Source organism: Ictidomys tridecemlineatus, chromosome 10 (genome assembly GCF_052094955.1).
Source record: "Ictidomys tridecemlineatus isolate mIctTri1 chromosome 10, mIctTri1.hap1, whole genome shotgun sequence".
In the NCBI taxonomy this organism is placed as follows: domain Eukaryota; kingdom Metazoa; phylum Chordata; class Mammalia; order Rodentia; family Sciuridae; genus Ictidomys; species Ictidomys tridecemlineatus.
The window spans coordinates 44,184,671-44,202,117 of NC_135486.1; the positions used below are offsets into that span (position 1 = coordinate 44,184,671).

General features: G+C 35.5%; 1 protein-coding gene across 2 annotated transcripts in view; it reads right to left on the reverse strand.

The window, feature by feature from the left end:
• Nucleotides 1-7,952: 7,952 nt before the first annotated feature.
• Gpatch2 (G-patch domain containing 2) overlaps nucleotides 7,953-17,447 on the reverse strand; it is a 173,552-nt gene continuing 164,057 nt past the window's right edge. For both annotated transcript variants that reach the window (XM_005334960.5, XM_040278721.2), the window contains exon 10: nucleotides 7,953-11,487. In XM_005334960.5, coding sequence (XP_005335017.1) covers nucleotides 11,267-11,487 — 221 coding nt within the window. In that variant the 3' untranslated portion in view covers nucleotides 7,953-11,266. The remainder of the gene's footprint in view (nucleotides 11,488-17,447) is intronic.

A 17,447-nucleotide genomic window follows, 5' to 3' on the forward strand; every position in this document is an offset into this window, starting at 1 on the left:
TTTTAAATCAGATGAAAATGGTGCTGAAACTCAACATCATGTATCATTGAACTCTATCAATTATTTATGGCTGGCTTTCTTTTAGATGAGATGGGTTTCTACTCTCATTGGCCAGTGCCTGTGCCAGTCTTGTTATGAATGATTTTGAATATCATCCCTAAATATACTGGATGACTCCTAAAAGATATTAGGTCCCTTGTGGGAAGTGAGCACTGAAAATTCTTACAAATTTTCATGGTAACCATATGGTAGATGTTCCATAAAGACTTAGCAAGTGGCATTTAATTAGGTGATAGGGAGTGGGCACAGTCTGCATTGGCAGAACACAACTGTCATTGGTCTTATTTCACTTTGTAATGAGCCGTTTATCTAGCCTAACGACCTGTGAGGTGCTCTGGCTATTTGCACAGCTACAAAAGTCAGATTAAAGAGTAGATTCAGGAAGGACCACAGTTAAGCTCTATGCTACTCATCAACAAGAGTGAACAGAAAGTCAAGGCTTGGTATAAAATGCATCCAAATCCAAACCTTCCCTAAGCCAACTATCTCAAAATGTGGTTTGGAGAGAGAGGAGGGTAGACTCTTACATGTGTTAGAACATTTCTACCTATCATCCTGGAGCTGGGCCATACTGTTGCCTCCAACCAATTTATTAAGGGCTCCAACTAATTTAGGCTTAGATTTCATTTTGGTTCCTCTTTTGATTAGTTTAATGTTTTCTACTAGAATAGATGCCTTCTGCTTCCCTTTGTAAAACATAATTCTTTTTCTTTTTTTTTAAAGTTTAGACTAATATATACTTTTCACTTTCTAGAACTAAAGGGTAATTCTTGAAAAACTCTTTTCCTCCTGGATGTTCGTGTCTTTATAATTCTTGTGGCTATCAAACCCTCGGTGTGACTATTACTTAGTAAATTTGACATTATTCATTGCATATATTATTCTTAAAGTTGATCACTTTATTTAGCCTTTTATCATTTGTCTTGATTTTCTTTGAACCCATTCCAATTCTTCAAAGTTTATATGGAGGGAAGGTCACTGACTCTGGACACCAGTTCTTTAAAAGAAAAACCATCACTTTCTTCTTCATTGTTCTGGGAAATCATGCTTGGGCTCTTGTCCAAGGCCATATTGCCAAGTTAGTTTTATTCTCTATCTATGAACAGGATGCTGACCGGTCATGAGACATATACCAGGGACATTGAGAAATGTTAGTTATGTGGATCCCACAAATTGTAAATTGCAAAATGAGCTGGGCTAGTATGCATGTGCACTATGTAGTTTTATCAAGTTAATTAATGGCAGAAACAAGTTATAGGGCAGAAAATAAATAAAAGACTTAAAAATTCTTGATACTATATAAACACTGTTTACATGCAAATCCAGATTTGAATGCTAGCTTAGATATCAAAACTTTATTCAATGCTATTTTTTTGGGGGGGTACAGGAGATTGAACCTAGAGGAACTTAATCACTGAGCCACACCCTTAGTCCACCCCTCACCCCCTGCCTTTTTTTTTTTTTTTTTTGTATTGTATTTAGAGACAGGCTCTCACTGAGTTGCTTAGGGCCTCACTAAGTTGCTGAGGCTGGCTTTGAATTTGTGATCCTACTGCCTTAGCTTCCCAGGCCACAGGGATTACACGCATGTGCCATCATGCCAGCTTCAATGTTAATTTAAACAGCTAGTAAGGTGCCTGCAAAACCATAACATCGTTAAGTATTAAATAATTTGAACTTAGTGCTAATTAGTAATGAGATTTTTCCCACTAAAGTCTAAATTAGTAGAATGTACGTTAGTAGAATTAGTAGGAAGTACCACCTAATCTTTATAAATGAGAAGTATCAAAGAGAGGTAGTGATTGATACCTGTCTGTGAATTCACATGGAAGTTATATAGGAAATCCTCAGAAGAGAGGAAGCACTCAGAAAATACCAATTCCATTTCCTGTCCAACCACTTCATTTGTAAATCTGGATTGGGGATCCAGAACACTCACGTAAATTTCCTGGACTGGTAAGGAATAGACCAGGTTTGAACCTAGGTCTTCTGACCCCTGGTTTCTTCCACTGTTGTAACTCTTTGCTTTGGGTCCCAAATGTAAAAGGAAACAAACCCTAGGGCCTACCAGACTAACTGCTCTTTGCCATCTTTTTCCTTTTTAAGTTGCTTCTCCCTATAGAGGGAGCTCTGGGGCTCCCATCTGATTGAATGGAAGGAGTTGAAGACTATACCAGTGAACAGGGGCAGCTGCTGACTGCCATCTTAGCCATGGTGTCCATTTCTCCTCAATAATCGATACCAAGGATCACTTTCCTGAATGTGTAATAAGCAAGAAGGCACAACAAGATGGGATGGAAAGACCAAAGGATGTGGCTTTGAATTGTTTCTGACAGCTTTGCAATGCGTTGTAAAAATTGTAAATGCTAAGTGCAAAATATTGTATGTTATATATCAATTAACATATTTGAAAAGTAAAGTAGCATTCAGAATTCTTTTCCAATCTTGTGAGCCCCTTGAAGTAATGAGCCTTCTCTACTGAGAGGAATGACAGAATTTGAAAGAGTAGGGCTCAATTTTTAAAAAAAGAAAAAATAAGGCTAAGTCCTTTAAAATGCTCTCTTGCCACAAGGTAGAACTTTATTAAAGCATTATAAGGTATAACAGCTCCTTTAAAACTATAAATTTGTAGATGATTGCACAATCAGAAAATTCAGTGGGTCAAGTACAGTTGTACTTTTCAGCATTTTATAATACATTTAAATATTAGCTAACATCCAGCAGAGAATTAGTATTATATGGAAGTAACAGAAAGCCTCTTAATTTAGCCTGTACCAAAAAAAGGGACATTTATTATAAAATAAAGGGGTGCCTTGTGGGACTGAGGATAAGTTCTTAGGAAAGAATTATAACCATTTTAGAATGCTCAGGAGTCCTGTATTAACCTGGACAGGCTGTTATTTTACCTTCTTGCCTGCTAACATAAAAACCTAAAAACTGGACAATTAACTGTTATTATGATTTTAGATTTCCTTTATCTGAATCTATGATGGATATTTAATAAATACTGGCCTAAGCACTTCAGCTTTCACAAGTTTTCTACCCAATAATGGAAAAGGCCAGTCCCATTGAAGGAGAGTAAGTCTTACTTTCTCATAGAAGAAATTGTTTCTTCTACATTCCCAGTGATGTCCTTCTTTTTTCCAACGAGACATCAGACAGTATTGAGCAAGATCTCTAGGGTTGCAAGAAGCTCAGACATTTCTTGTTCCATCTTTATTCTCTCTGATCCTCTGTTTTATTCCCTTTCTTCATCACTTTCTCTGATTCCCTGATTCTGAATGACTCCTCCATTCAAGAGAATAGTCAGACAAAAGCAAGAGTGAAATCTCTTAGTCCTAATTTTAAATTCCTGGGAATTTTCTTCAGTAGAGATTTGAAGGTGGTAAGGTCTAGAACACATCTCAGACAAAAGAGAGCTGGGCAGGTGATCCAACAGGGTTCCTCATGGAAGACTGAATTTAGATGTGGGCAGAAGGTTGGTAGTGACCTCTTAGGATTCTTCTAGGATTGTCTTTCTCAATTACATTCTTGTTCTCTGGTGCCTCTTTGAGAGCAAAGTTTGATCATGTCAATTTTTTTAGTGCTCAGAGGGAGCACTAAAATATTTTTAGTCACCAGGGTATGATTCGTATATACTCTGTAGGTTGGTAGGAACTGCTCCAGAATATACTCTTGAAGAAAAGACTGAAGACAGAATTTCAACCTAAGCATCTTTAACAAGCAGCCCATCTGGGGGAAACTGTTAAAACATTAGGTTTTCATACAGTTGTGGACTTACTATATTCTCTAACAGTGCTGGGCACTGGGTCTGTGTCTCACCCTCTTGTTTCTGCAAGATCAGCAGCAGAGGCAAGAGAGAGTGGTGGTAGGTTCCAGGGGCCTGGGTGGGCATGGCTGAAGGATTTGCAGATATCATTGAGTACAGGAGGTTGAATTCTGTATTTTTATTGTTTGAAGTTGAATATATTTTTAAGAACCTACTCTCTTTTGGAGTCATATAACTTATTCATCAATAACAATGAAATTAGGAAAATGGCTTGCTAGGACTATCCTTCCTGGGACTATTGAAAATGAGTTACACTTCTCTCCCATCCTCTAGCCCCAGCCTTTTGCAAAGAAGAGTAACACACAGGAACAACTTATTTTATTAGAAACAGAAAGGGAAAGGTTACCTGAGTGAAACAGCCCATTACACCAGACACTGTGCTAGGTTTTATGCACATTATTTAATCCTCATAACCTTATGAGGAAAGCTACTGTTCCTAAATTCAGCAAAGGAAGCTTAAAACCAGCAAGATTAGCACCAAATCATATAGCAGGTATTTGGGTTGGGCATTGCCACCCACAGGGAGTCACTCTGATGGCTGTCTTTTGTACCACATCATATTAGCGCATAGGTTCTCAGCTCTTGGTAAACCCCATCTATCATTCTTCAAGGAGCAGCTCCATGCAATCATGCAGACTTCCCTAACATTCTTAGATTTTTTTCTGCTCTATTGTTCAAAACTTGTAAACATTATCTTTTTTTTACAAACAATTCTAAAATTGGGATACATTGATAGATAACAATTTGGCATATATTCATTCTTCTTTCCTTTCCCTTTTTTCCCTCCTTTCTTCCTTGGACATAACATTGAAGTGCATCTCAGAATTAATGGCATCTTAGGTTCTGTAGAATGTGGTGTCTGCTGCTTTGGCATTTAACTGTCTGGACATATCCTGTTAAGACTATGTGGCTGAACTAGTTAGTGCTCATCAGATATTCACATGCTGCCTACTACGGGCAGATTTTTTGGACTCAGTTGGGCCCGTGTGGCTGGTTCTAGCCAATGGATCAAGAACAGAAGTGACATGTGTCCCCTAGGCCAAGGCAGTTAAGCATTGTTGTGTCTCTTTCATCTTTCTCTTTTCCACAGCGAAGTTGGGAGCCAATAGGTATTAAATACTCATTTATTTCACAGGTTTGCAGTAATATGTACTCACCTGACAAGTGGACCATGAAGACTCCTTCTGCTGAGTTCCTACTAAGCAAAGACTCATAACACACCTAACATTTTAAAGAGGTAGTCCTGGGGTGCTGTTCTCACTTCTTCCTTTTCATCTCTGTGCTTTTTGTTATCTCTACACTCAGCTAAACTTCATAGGCAATATTCCTTTATGCCAACTCACCTGTGGATGGGGTAGAAACAATCTTCAAAAGAGGTACACAAGGGAGAACTTTGATTTCTAGTTTCCAAATATTTGACTGGAGACCTGACCACGAATGTGAGCTTCAAAATATTGGGCTCTTCCTCCATGTTGGAAATATTTTGGCAGAGTTCATTGACTTCTTGGGAAGTCCTTGGGAATGACTGGTCCCTAGAGCAAGATGACGCTCTAGCTTCACTAAGAGTGTTCATTCTTTAGAGAATGTAATTCCAAATTCCCTTTTTGTATTGTCTCAGGACAATCCTGTTTGTGAAAATACCTTATGGTATTGCCCTCAATCTCAAAGTAAAGAGAAAGACTGTTTGCTTTGATGTAATCAGATTCTCTGGAATTTAATCCTATATCCTATTTATGGCTGAGCTAGCCATTCAAAATTAAAATGAACCTTTCATCCATGTGTATCATAAATGGGCATTTATCAGGATTATATGATTTTGCAATCCATCTGAATACGTAACCAGAATTTGTTTTCTTTCTGTTTCACTATGTAATTACCATGCAACAATAACAAAAGTGACATGTTTGAAGAACAGATAAAATGCTGTAAATTGGCCAGTAATGGTGATATTTCCTCATCTTCTGAAAAACCCATTTATTCTCTCTCAACAAATCAAGGCATTGTCAGCCCATACTCATCTTGTGGCCAGAGGGGCTCCACCAATTTCTGGATGTGAGTGAGTCTTGGAATGCAGATGAGGGCGACTAACGAAGGCTTTCAGCGCAGGCAGCTGGTCTTTGCTTGCCTCAATTTCTAAATCATCCATAATGGGGCCAAGACCTCCCAAGCACTAAAAAGAGCGAGCTGACATGCTGGACAAACTGTTAATTTTTTCCTGAAGAAGCTGCTATATTGCACATCTGTCACTGCAGCGCAGACAATTACTCACTGAGTCGGGGAAAAAAAAAAATCTGCCGCTTGTTTCTAGCTGAGTTGTTAAGGGGCCTAATGGAAAAACACAATGGCGTGGGAGTCAACATGCTGGTTTCCCGTGTGCTCTGCAATTGTTTCCTCCGTTTGGAAGGCTGTCCTGTGATATTAAAATAGGACAAGTAGACTAAGATGTGTTTTAAGAAATAAGAATCAGAAATAGTGTCATGAAAGCATCAGTGTATGAAGATGTGCGAGGGTCCAGAAGCAAGCTTTAGACGGTAGACCACTGTATTCACTGCTGAGATCTAAAGACACTATTGCCAGTATATTAGAAATGCTGTGCTTTTGCATTTTAAATCTCACACCATTTGTGTCTGCTCCCAAGTGTTTCACATTCACCCCAAAATTATTTTATGACTTTCATACTTCCCATCTGCAACATGGTTTACTTGTATTTTTTCCATAATGGATTACAGCTACCCACGAGGAGCTACAGAAGTGCAGATTAGCACCATGGTCTCTAGCATAACTGTTGTTTCCTTTCCTTTCTTTTCTTAAAAAAAACCACAAAAAACAAAACCAAACAAACAAACAAACAAAAAAACCCCCAAAAACTCACTTGTTCAGTCTGTGAGATTCTGGCATATGAAAAAATTCATTTCACTTAGGATTTGAAGAGTGTTTACTTTCAGAAAACATATATTGAGTTAGTTTGCTGTTTTCCATTCTTCTTGAATACCAAAACATTGTGGTATTCAAGAAGAATCAAAGTGTCTTAGAAATTTAATAGGAAGATGCAAACAAGATAGTCTGGGCAGTTTTTATTTGGGACACTACAGTCTTATCTCTACCTTCTTATAGCTGAAAAAATCAAGCATTACATGTGCTTTTAAAATGTCAGTGATTTACTTTGAAAATCTGAAGTAAAGGGGACAAAAACACCCAAGAAACACACAAAAAAGCCTTTGCTACTTAACTTCATCCTTTAACAATTATGGCGTAAACACACAGCATCCTGCAACACAACAGGAGTGAGGCCTGTGAATCTGAAATGATTTAAACTGTCTGACAATTCAAAGACAGGAGACAACTCTAATGTACAGATAAAACTCAAAGTGGCAATAGTAGATCATACTCCTGGCAGTTAATGGCACTGACTCACTAGAGACAAATCTGGATCTACTTAAAATGTCAGGTGTGTAAAGTAATGAGTCTTTGCTTAGTAGGAACCCAGCAGAAGGAGTCTTCATGGTCCACTTGTCAGTTGAGTATATATTACTGCAAGTCTGTTAAATAAATGAGTATTTAATACCTGTTGGATGAAAGAAAAAAATCCACGTACTTTAACAACTTGACTTACTTTTTTTGGGAGCAAAGATAAAATTCAATCAAATAGTGAAAGGTCTCTTGTAGCAAACAAAACTCAAACTTTGGTAACTATACCAAAATATTTAAAATACCCAAGCAGGTTTATGAGAGATACAACTTTCCAGAAGGAAATGGAATGATTTTAACACATGTGCTTCTTTAAATGGTCAGAGAGAACTTGAACCTTGCTACGATGTTACAGTCACAGAATTCTTGAGTGGAAAGAGGCCTGCACCTAGTTAATCTAGTTCAGCTACAGGGGAAAAAACAAAAGTAAACAAGAAAAAGTGTCAGGATAGGTCACAATCAGATATGAATACATTTTGTGAGTCAAATATATTTACCAATGTTTTTCTCTAACATTTTTTTAGATAAGAAAAGTTTTCAAAGCTTAAAGTTCACAATTTAACTACATGAATTAATGCTAATTGTCACAAGGTAGTAATTTTAAAAACAGTAAAGTATGTTCACCTTTATTTTTTATTACTTTAAGGTTAAGAGGGAAACATTTAAAGCATAAAGACAATGACTGCTTATAAATAACATTCTTAAAACATTGTTTTATTCTCTCACTTCTTTGTTGTACCTTAATATAGCTTCTGCCAAAGGAAAAAAGGCTAAAAAAAGTCCAAGACATTCTTTACTAACAACTTCATTTTACAATACCAATTTAGATCACTTTTTTTTTTTGAAAAACAAAACAGAGGTGAAAATGGCTTTTAAAACTATGTCAACAGTGATTCTTGCCTTTTATGAAACATCTGCATAAGATGAAATGTACTGAAGAGAAGCAACTGTCAGTTAATTAGGAGAATACCAATTCATAGTATTAAAATAAACATATTAATAAAATGCAATATTTTTCAATCATGTCTGTTTTGTGTACATATGTGCACTGTAAACACACCTATATGTACACATTATCATGCCTATCTTCAACCCTACTGCTGAAACTTGCCTATCACCATAGTACGAGTTATAAAATCTATGTGTTCAAATGCTAAGACAATAATTGGCAAATTTTAGTTAGCAAAGGGTTTTCTTTTAAAGAAGTGCCAGATAACTTACAAATAAGAGCAAACAAATTTGAGAAGAATGTAGCCTGAAAAATTGTACTTAGGGAAAAGAAAGGGAAAAAGGAAATGATTCTAGCACATAGTTGGGTCAACATCAAGTATAAAGGAAAAATACAAAGAAAAAAGAAATATTGTTAACATGGTCATGCTCAGCCTGTCTTGGATAGGATAAGAAGTGAAGAGACCTACCTATGCACTCAAAAATTTTAACACAACTAATGAATCTGTTAAATACAAAAGAATGGTTTCATGAGGGAGCAGAAATTTCTTACTATTTTTTTAAGGAGGTATGAATGATGTATTCTAAATCAATAACTCCTTTGGATGCTTTGGGGCATATTACCTGAAAGTATTATAACTACATATAAAACATAAGTCAGTGAATTTCATATCTAAAAACCATTAGATTTCTATTAAAAATTGTCTTTTCTCCCATTAGTTTTAGGTACAATCAGAATATCAGATCTATGCTGATCTTTTTTAAAGACTGAATGGTGAAGGCAATTTCTATAGGAACAGGGGGTTAGCTTGGTGTGTTGTTCCTTCTCTACTTAGGGTGTTTATATGTATATTCTGCATAGTTAAATACTTCACTAGAATACAAAATGTGTTAAGCAGTCTGTGAGCCATATACAGGCTCTAGGTAAAATAACTTTCTTCTGTTAGTGGAAAATATGAAGATGGGATTTTGCGGGTAGTAGAGAAGCTAAGTAAACATCTTAAAGGAGTTGCTTTAGAAGATTTGTACCTGTCTCTGATGGCAGCAATAAAAAGCATTCATAAAGACTGTAATATTTAATTAAGGAGTCCCACTTTACCAGTTTGGTGTATACACTGGTCTTCACTATTAGGGTTTTGCATCCATTAGAAAAAGGTAAAGTGAAAAACAACAGTCAAGTTCCAGGACCTTGACACAAGTGTTGCAATGGCCTCATTGTTAACAGTGGGTCCAAATGGGGCTTTTTGAAAATTCTGGGATTTTAAAAGATTTTCAGGCAATGGTATTAAAACAAAACAAAACAAACAAACAAACAAACAACTTTTTGAATAGACCTTAGAACACTATTACAAAGAAATTTTAAGACCTATATGTAATCTCTCATTTCCTCCTACTAAATAAGTAGAAACGAACATTTAGAAGAAAAACTCATTAAAAAATGGCAAATTTCTAATGACAAACTTGTAGAAGGTAATCCTACAATAGTGTTATTATTTTATTTAGTATGAAAGTTTCAAAAGAGCAAATCAACTGGTAGTCAACAGGGTGTTAAGGGTGTTAACAAATCAACAGGGTGTTAAGGGAACTATAGTTCCCTTAACACCCTGTCCTCTTACAATATCCCTAGGAAAAAATAATTCTTATTTGGCAAATCACCAAGGCTTTCAAATGGTGGGCTGAACTTCCCTTCCTCATTGGCAAAATTTTGTGTAAGGGATCACCTGAAAAAGGTCTTTTATATGCATAAACCTTCTCTACTGATTTAAAACTTTTTTTTTGGCAATATGAAAAATTTTAGAATCTTATTAGGAAAGTTGCTTCATATGGATTATCTCTACCTTTAATCAACCTGTAGAAACCATCTAATAATAATTATTAGTCCTTAGTAATAAAGATGATTACAAATCAACATTTCTAAACTAAAAGCAATTTAGAATCTCTGATGCTATGAAGCAAATTATTCAGAAATAACTCCACAAGAGGCGTAAAATAAAAATGAGTTGTTTTGCTAAAAGTAACAGTTTAGGTCTTAAAAAGGTTAAGGCCATTGCCAGAAATCTAAATTCTTGGGAGACCTATTTAAATTTATTCAATTTACTCCAATGATTTAAATTTAAAAATCAGTTTACTAAACTTGAGTTGATCTTAAAAAAATATTAGCCTTTGGGATGAGAGAGGTAGATGTCTGGATGAATAGAATTTACAGTTCAGTCATGGTGAATTTAAAAAATACATTTTTTCTTTCAATAATTATTTTATGTTCTAAACAAGGTAAATTTTATAATATCTGCATTAAAGTAATGTTGAGGGCACTCTGGTGATAACAATGATGAGGTTTATTTTTGTCACAATGTCTGAGGCAAACATTAATCGCTCTTTGTCATCTATGGACTTCTTACTGCATTGTCCAAAAGACAGAAAACTAATGGGTTTCACTGGTCAAAAATTCTTAAAAGAAAGCCAAATTCAAGGAATATGAAACAGCCAAGTCTGTTAAGAGATTTACTTAGAACTCCACTGATGGGATGATTGGAGATACAATCCTTTCTGGACTATCCTATTTATTTTTCACATTTTTTATTGGTATAGTCTATCTTATTTTAGATAACAGTGCAAGTGCTCACCTCTACCTGGACATCATGCACAGACAAGAACTGAGCAAAGCATTAGAAAGCATTGAATAATAAATGAATAATAAAATAAATGAACTTTTCTTCATACTTAGAAACAGTTGGAAATTACTGAAAAAATGTATAGGGTTTATGTTTTCACTTTAGCACCATGAACTGTGATAAAATCCTTTTCTAACACGATGTTAGGACTATGTGCAGTTAGGAAACTAGAGTGATGAGTCTGAGGCAATGTAGATTTCTGCTTCAAAACCAGCAACCATATGGCCATTTTAGAACTATGGGATAAGTGAATAGAAATTGTAAAACATTTCTTCTTGGCTTTTTCTTCTTACGCAGATTTTCCTGAACTGGGGGTAGTAGCTGTAGGAGTGCTTTTTGGTAAAGGAAATCCGAGTCCCAATCCTTTTGGCCTCTGCATGGCTTGAATTGGCTCAGAGATCCCCTTGCCATCTCTTCCAAGGCCCGACCCAGGTGTCCAGCCCATATTCTGAAGCATTCGGTTTCCAATGTTGTTTTCTAGAATTGGCTGAGCGTTTTCACCTACAAATCCTGAAATGAGAAAATGACAATATACTTTAGTATGGACATAGGTGAAGATCTTCTGAGGCCAAAAAACCCCATGTTCTCTTGTTTGTTTTTTTGGGGTAAGGTCTCAGAGAGCATTGTTTATTCATTTTTGGGTATCTATTATTATAGAGGAAACAATGGAAGAAAGATACCACTTAGAATTTCAATTCTACCATTTAGAAGCAGGGTAATTTAGTAGCTATTTAATTTCTCTGGGCTTCTGTTTTCTCATATGTAAAACAGGCACAACACAACATACACTGCCTATTGCACACAAAGGGATGAGATCTTGTATGTAAAAGAAAGTCCTCTGAAAACCATGAATATTCTACAAATGGATTTATTTTCATTACCATGTTAGCCTTATGGGTATTCTGAAAATTGCTGAGTTTACACCCTATATGCCTGGGATCTTGACATGCAATAAAATCAAAACTAATATGAAACCAAACCAAACAAAAAGCACAACTGATGACATCCTGAATTCCTAGGAATTTACACTCTTATGATCCTCTTCTTGTCACTCACTATTCAGTCTCTTGCATTCCTTCTTCTTTTCACACTCCAGGTTTTAAGGTAAACAGAATCAGGTCAAGAGGGAAAATCAGAGAAAATAATATTGAATACACACATCTTCACAACAGTCCTCCTTAAGTCTCTTTAAAGATTTGCAGGATGACTGTTGTATATACATACCAGCTCAATCCTGGGTCTAGAATATTTCTGCTCTGAAATATACATAGTGTCTTCTAGACAGATGGAAATGAGCAACTTAATACTCTCAAAGGCTCATGTTTCAGACATCTCCTTGGTATCACTGATATTCTCCCATCATCACTGATATTCTCTTCCTGACTCAGGATTACGAGAGTAATTTCTTCCCTACTCCTACACTCTTCCACCTGAAGACAAAAGTTTTGGAACTCTCTTTTCTATTCCACTGAGATTCTGTCAGGATGGTAATATAAGGCACAGAAGGATCTTCAAGCATCAATAACAATAATAAAAACATTACCTATGGGGCATCACACTGTAGTACTGTCTATCTCCTAGTCTGGGTGGTGTGTACACATAGGGCCAAGTTATTATTGTTCTTAAAACTGCAAAAATACATTTTGATGTTTCTGTGGTATATTTATTTCATATGAAAAAAGAAATGTCAGTGTTGAACCAGTGGTATACCTTATCTGGTAATTTGTATCTGTCATTCTGAGTTGCAGAACAAGGAAAAGTGCTAGAGATAAATTTTAGTAATTATAACTCTTAACTACTGTGGAGTAATTATCAATTGATTTTGAAGGTCCTTTATCAAACATTTTGGTATTCTCATTATTCATACAGTTTAGGATTGAAAATGTTAACAATAATAATCTTTGTCACTTGCTAAATTCAATACAGGGAGTAAGAACTAAGTTATACAATAATCATTTGGCTTTAAACTTATCAAACGGATTCTTAGTTCATTGAAACAAGTACCTTGACATGGAACGGGAAAAAAAAAATCTCTGAGAACGTGCAGTTAGAATAGTAGTGGCTGATATAAAGAGAAAACTTTTGACTAACAATAATTTACTGTTTGATCAGGACAAATAAGCATAAATAGGGATTGTGTGTGTGTGTGTGTGTGTGTGTGTATGTGTATGAGAGAGAATAAAGGATGGAGTTCTTGGTTATAAAAAAAGAGAACAGCCTTTTATCAAAAATCATGCTAATATAACAAAAAAGCAATTGGGTTTTTATTTTGAAATTATGATTATGGTGGCAACCCAGACAGACCTTGAAGTTATGTACAAAACAGCAGCTGCTGATCAGGTATGCCAGGGAAATGCTTTAGCATTTTGTATACTATTCCTGATTTTTCAATGATTGCCATGAGTTAATTTAATTCTGTCCATAAGCTAAAATCAGATCAGAGGTCTAATGCTGCCTTAGGCTACACATCTGTTTATTTTTGGCATAACAGCTTGCAAAAGTTCAACTTCAAAATTTGTTTAATATTTAAGAAAAAATATGAGGCCAATTTAAAATCTCTCTACGGACGGCTAAATGATGGTCAATTTTCAGTTCCAAAGTGAATAGCAAGTGATAACTGATTCACTATGATATTTTAAAATGCTGGTATTTTAAGCATCCAGGCTTAGGGGTGGTCACTCTCAAGCATGTAATTTTATAAAAATGGAAAAAAAATCTCATTCTCTCTCATTTTTTTAAAATGCTGGTTTCATTTCTTGTTTTCCTAAAGATAAAGTAAAATGAAGCAGTTTCCTGTACTTAGAGGAAATAAAGAAAAAAGGACATTTAATTCCTCAAATCTAAGTCTTTTCATATAGAAACACAATCTTAAAAAAAAAAAAGTAATAGATACTTCATTTTTCAAGGAAAATGATTCTACAGCGAGATCCCCTGTTGGTCTCTCATCCTTATTTTATGAGATTAAGACCTGGGAGTGGAACAACTCAGTCTCAACACAGTATCTACCACTACCATAATTTCCTTTGCGTTTGCTCCTGGCAGTGCTAAATCCTTTAAGTCCTTTCCTAGAAGGCTCTCCTTCTGCTTGGGCAATTGTAGCAAAATGTAGCCTACTAACCCTTCTGCATGCTCCTGCTCCCAGCCCTGCCTGCTGGATCTCATATCTATTACAGCCAAGTCAGTCCTTTCCCCTCAAATCTTCCAAAGAGTACTGTGGAGGGCAATTCACTTGCGTAATTGGCTCAAGAGATGAAAATCTTGTATCGGCCTCTCTTAGCCACTAATCTATCCAGCTGACTGCAAGCCTAATTGGCAGCTTGTTTAGTAATTTGGCTCCGAAAGTGTTGTATTGATGTTGGATCAACAGCCAATAGAAGGGGAGGTGACACATGCTGCTTCCCATATAACAGCCAGTGGACTCCGCCTCTGTCCCTGCCCTGTGTTCAGAGGCATTTATTAGTTCATGATCACTCTTTCTTCCCTCTTCTTTTCCATATGACTTTACTGAGTGGTACAGCTATTATTATTGTTAGTGATATTATTTAAATGTTGAGTTACAACACTGTACTCTTCTCAGTAACTAACTTAGGGACATAGGTTTTTCATAATAAGAGCTCAAGGGGTAGCATTAACTAAGCACAATTTGAGAAGTGAGAAAGTGGTTGTCAAATGTTTTATTTCAATTGCTAATACAAAAAAGCCCCATTAATTCAGACTATTCTGAATTTTATCTGAAATGTCAGACATTTTTCATTGTGACTCACTGAATAAAATCAGTTTGAATAACTAATTGCTTAAAAATACAATATACTTGTTTTATAAATAATAGAAATTCAATGCAAAACCGTTTCTTTCTCTTTAATTTCTTTTTCTTAAGTGATGAAAGCTTTGAATCAAAGACAGGATCTGTTATTGCCCTTGGAAGAGCGAGAATTCAGAGGACTAGATGCTTTGGTTATACAAAACTATATTTCTTAGAGAATGATTATGGAATAAAGAATATGCACTTTTACAAAAGTAAGTCTTACAACAAAAAACTGTAGTTGCAAAGGTACAGAGGGCTGTTTCTAGTCTGTTTACTATGTATTAGACATGTGGAACACTGGGTTATGTATGTGACATCACTTCTATTTCTTATAACTATTGGCAAGGGGGGGAATATCCACCCCCTCCCCCCCACCACCCCCGGTACTGAGGATTGAACCCAGGGGCACTCTGCCACTCAGCTACATTCGCTCTTATTCCTCTTAATTTTTTTTTTTTAAATCTGGAGACAGGGTATCATTAAGTTGCCAATGCTGGTCTCAAAATTGCAGTTTCAGGCAACTCCTGAGGCAGTTTCCCAAGATTCTGGGATTATAGGTGTACGCCACCATGCCAGGCCAAGGAAGAATTCTTAATGGTCCTCAGAGAGATGAAGTCACATGATGGCACAGCAAATAAGTAACAATTCAAACTTTGGTTAAGCTTACTCCAAAAGCATACAAACCTTCCAATACCTCCACTGTCTTCCTATGACACATTCTTTTTTTTTCCCCCATGGGATGAGTGATGCAGTTTATTTTTTTTCTTTATTGGTTGTTCACAACATTACAAAGCTCTTGACATCATATTTCATACATTAGATTGAAGTGGGTTATGAACTCCCAATTTTTACCCCAAATGCAGATTGCAGAATCACGTCGGTTACACATCCACAATTTTACATAATGCCCTATTAGTAACTGTTGTATTCTGCTACCTTTCCTATCCTCTACTATCCCCCCTCCCCTTCCCTCACATCTTCTCTCTCTACCCCATCTACTGTAATTCATTTCTCTCCTTGTTTATTTTCCCATTCCTCTCACAACCTCTTATATGTAATTGTGTATAACAATGAGGGTCTCCCTCCATTTCCATGCAATTTCCCTTTTCTCTCCCTTTCCCTCCCATCTCATGTCTCTGTTTAATGTTAATCTTTTCTTCCTGCTCTTCCTCCCTGCTCTGTTCATAGTTGCTCTCATTATATCAAAGAAGACATTTGGTATTTGTTTTTTAGGGATTGGCTAGCTTCACTAAGCATAATCTGCTCTAGTGCCATCCATTTCCCTGCAAATTCTATGATTTTGTCATTTTTTATTGCTGTGTAGTACTCCATTGTGTATAGATGCCACATTTTTTTTATCCATTCATCTATTGAAGGACATCTGGGTTGGTTCCACAGTCTAGCTATTGTGAATTGTGCTGCTATGAACATTCTTAAATGCCCCAGTAACAATGTGAACTTTGCACACTTGAGTCCAAATGTTAGCCTTTCTGTTGAATCAGAATTAAACTCCTGTAATCAAGTTTCTATCATTTCTTCTGCCACATTTTCCCAACCAACTGGTGTTTGATTCTTTTCCAAGGTTTCCAACTCCTAGAAAACTTACTAGTTTAAACAAGCATGACAAGTTTGACTGCAATACCTCAAGATTCATTCTGCTCTAAATCCAGCTACTCTAGTTTTCTTTGGCTACTATTTAAATTATGTTTTAGTTGTATTTATTATAAAAAGAATACACTGGGTTTTATTCTTTTATTCCCTGAATTTAACTGATGCCTTTACTCCATTTACATTAATTTACTGATATGCCTGGGTTTATCTTTACTATGTAATTTATATTACTTAATGCTATTAACCTAGCTTTTTCCATGATTTTTTTACTTTTTGTTTGGCATCTATTCCTTGTTTATTTTAGTTTCATAACGATGCACTTTTTCTATTTGTTTAAGAAATTATCTTTAAAGTCAAAATGCATATCTGATTTATTTCTTCACATATTATACATTATTATTGTCCAGAATTTTACATTCAAATTAATCATCTTCAAGGTCATTGTTATGGTCATTATGATTACTTTTGTACATTCAGTCTTAGTTTAGCTTTAAGTACTTGTTCAACAATTTCTTTGTTCATCATTCCTTCATGATTTTCATTTTTTAAAAATGTATTCTGTTTCTTCTATCCAAGGATAAATTTAATAATTATCAATCTTTACCTAAAATTGACTTCATTTATCCTCACTCTTGGATGATAGTTTAGTTGGACATATAATTTTAGGTTGATTTGGTTATTTTACCTCAGCACTTTGAAAATCTTATCCCCAGAACTGCATTAGAATTTTAAAGTTTGCTATCAGTAAAATTTCATTCCTATATAGGTGAAATCTTTTCTTCTTGGTTGCTCTTAAGTTCTTCTCTTTATTTTTGGTTTTCAAGTTTTATTACAATGTGTTCAGATATGGCTTTATATTTAATATTTTCCAATATAGACTTGTACTTTAAAATATAATATTTGAGTTATATTTAGTTTAAAAAATTCTGTGCTGTCTTCTTCAATACTGTCCCTCTCTCATCTTCCTTCTGAAAATTCTAGCCTCTCTTCTATATTTTTCATCTTTTTATCTCTTTGTGCTGCTTTTGATTATTGAGATTTATGGTAAAATTCA